Source organism: Monopterus albus, unplaced genomic scaffold (assembly GCF_001952655.1).
Source record: "Monopterus albus unplaced genomic scaffold, M_albus_1.0 scaffold245.1, whole genome shotgun sequence".
Classification (NCBI taxonomy): domain Eukaryota; kingdom Metazoa; phylum Chordata; class Actinopteri; order Synbranchiformes; family Synbranchidae; genus Monopterus; species Monopterus albus.
In genome coordinates, this window is record NW_018128125.1 from 548,007 (window position 1) to 549,346 (window position 1,340).

Sequence of the window (1,340 nt, forward strand, 5' to 3'; positions counted from 1 at the left end):
CAGGAACATTGTCAAGCGCTGACCGGTCCGCAGTGATAAAAATGTTGGGGACCACTGATGTACAGGACCACCTCACTGAGCTGGTCTGCACACTCCCTGAGGACCCTGGGGCTGATGTGGTCAGGGCCTGTGGCCTTCCTGGCCTTAATCCTCCTTAACTCCTTCCTGACCTGGTCTACCGTGAGGTGGAGGGGGCTGGTGGGCGGTGACTGCTCAGGAGCTGTGGGATGTTGAGAAACCCCCGTGATGGTGGGAGGAGGGGCAAGGTCTAGCTGAGATGTGAGCAGCTACGGGGGCAGGGAGACAACTGACCTGGAGAAGTAAGTCGGGGGGCTGGTAGAGTGGGGGCTGTACTACATACAAAAAAGAAGCAGAATACAAGACAACCAGTACAAAGCAATGAAATAGGAAATATTCATGCTAATAGAAAAATTTACTAAACAAGGAAACATTATTAGACTGTATTTTTAGTCAGATAGATATTGGTTAGGTACTTGTATGTATTAGAAATGTTTAGTGGAGACAGGATGTCTAGTTAGACTGTTAAATGCTTAGTCGTTTAATATCATGACATGTCACTAGAGGTCGTGTGAGAATGTTTTTAGCTACACACCACTTAATCAACAGACACACACACACACACACACACACACACACTGATTTACTTCCTGTTTTGACTACTGCTACAGCCAGCTGCAAAGCTGGTAAGAGAGATGTCTTGGTTGACGTTTCTGTGTAGTATGGGGTTAGCCCAACCGAGGGGGATATAATGTACAGGCCTGGTTTGGTTCGGGGTCTTTCATCTTTCATCTGCCTGCGTGCAGTTTGGGGGTGCAAGATGCCTGAGTGTGTAATGTTAATTTTTACCTGTGTTCATGGAATAATCAGCACTGTTTTGTAGTTACTTGGACTGCCTCGTCTCTCAGAGTCCGTATGGTAAAAAGTACCGGATACAACAAGACACAGAAAAGTACAAAAGAAAAAGCACAAAACTCTTACCAGACTGTGCCAGCACGGAGCCCACTGGAGACATAGTTAGCCTTATCAATATCCTTCGTAAACACAGCGGCTGCTAGACCATATTTAGTATTGTTGGCTCTTGTTACAACTTCCTCCAGTGTTTTAAACTTCAAAATCTGCATCACTGGACCAAAGATCTGCAAGAGAAAACATGACCGAAAAAAAAAAAGCACTAGAATTACTGCTCTGCAGTTGTATGCCTCCGCTAACCAGTCTAATTCACAGGAATGGATAGACATGAGGTCACTGACTTTTTTGACCACCAAAATTAATTAATTCAGTCCTGAGTCCAATTGGACACTTGTGCCAAATTTGAAGAA

General features: G+C 44.9%; 1 protein-coding gene across 1 annotated transcript in view; it reads right to left on the reverse strand.

The window, feature by feature from the left end:
• LOC109972058 (aldehyde dehydrogenase 2 family member) overlaps positions 1 to 1,340 on the reverse strand; it is a 61,440-nt gene that overhangs the window by 5,891 nt on the left and 54,209 nt on the right. The window contains exon 12 of the mRNA XM_020620667.1: positions 1,000 to 1,157. Coding sequence (XP_020476323.1) covers positions 1,000 to 1,157 — 158 coding nt within the window. The remainder of the gene's footprint in view (positions 1 to 999; positions 1,158 to 1,340) is intronic.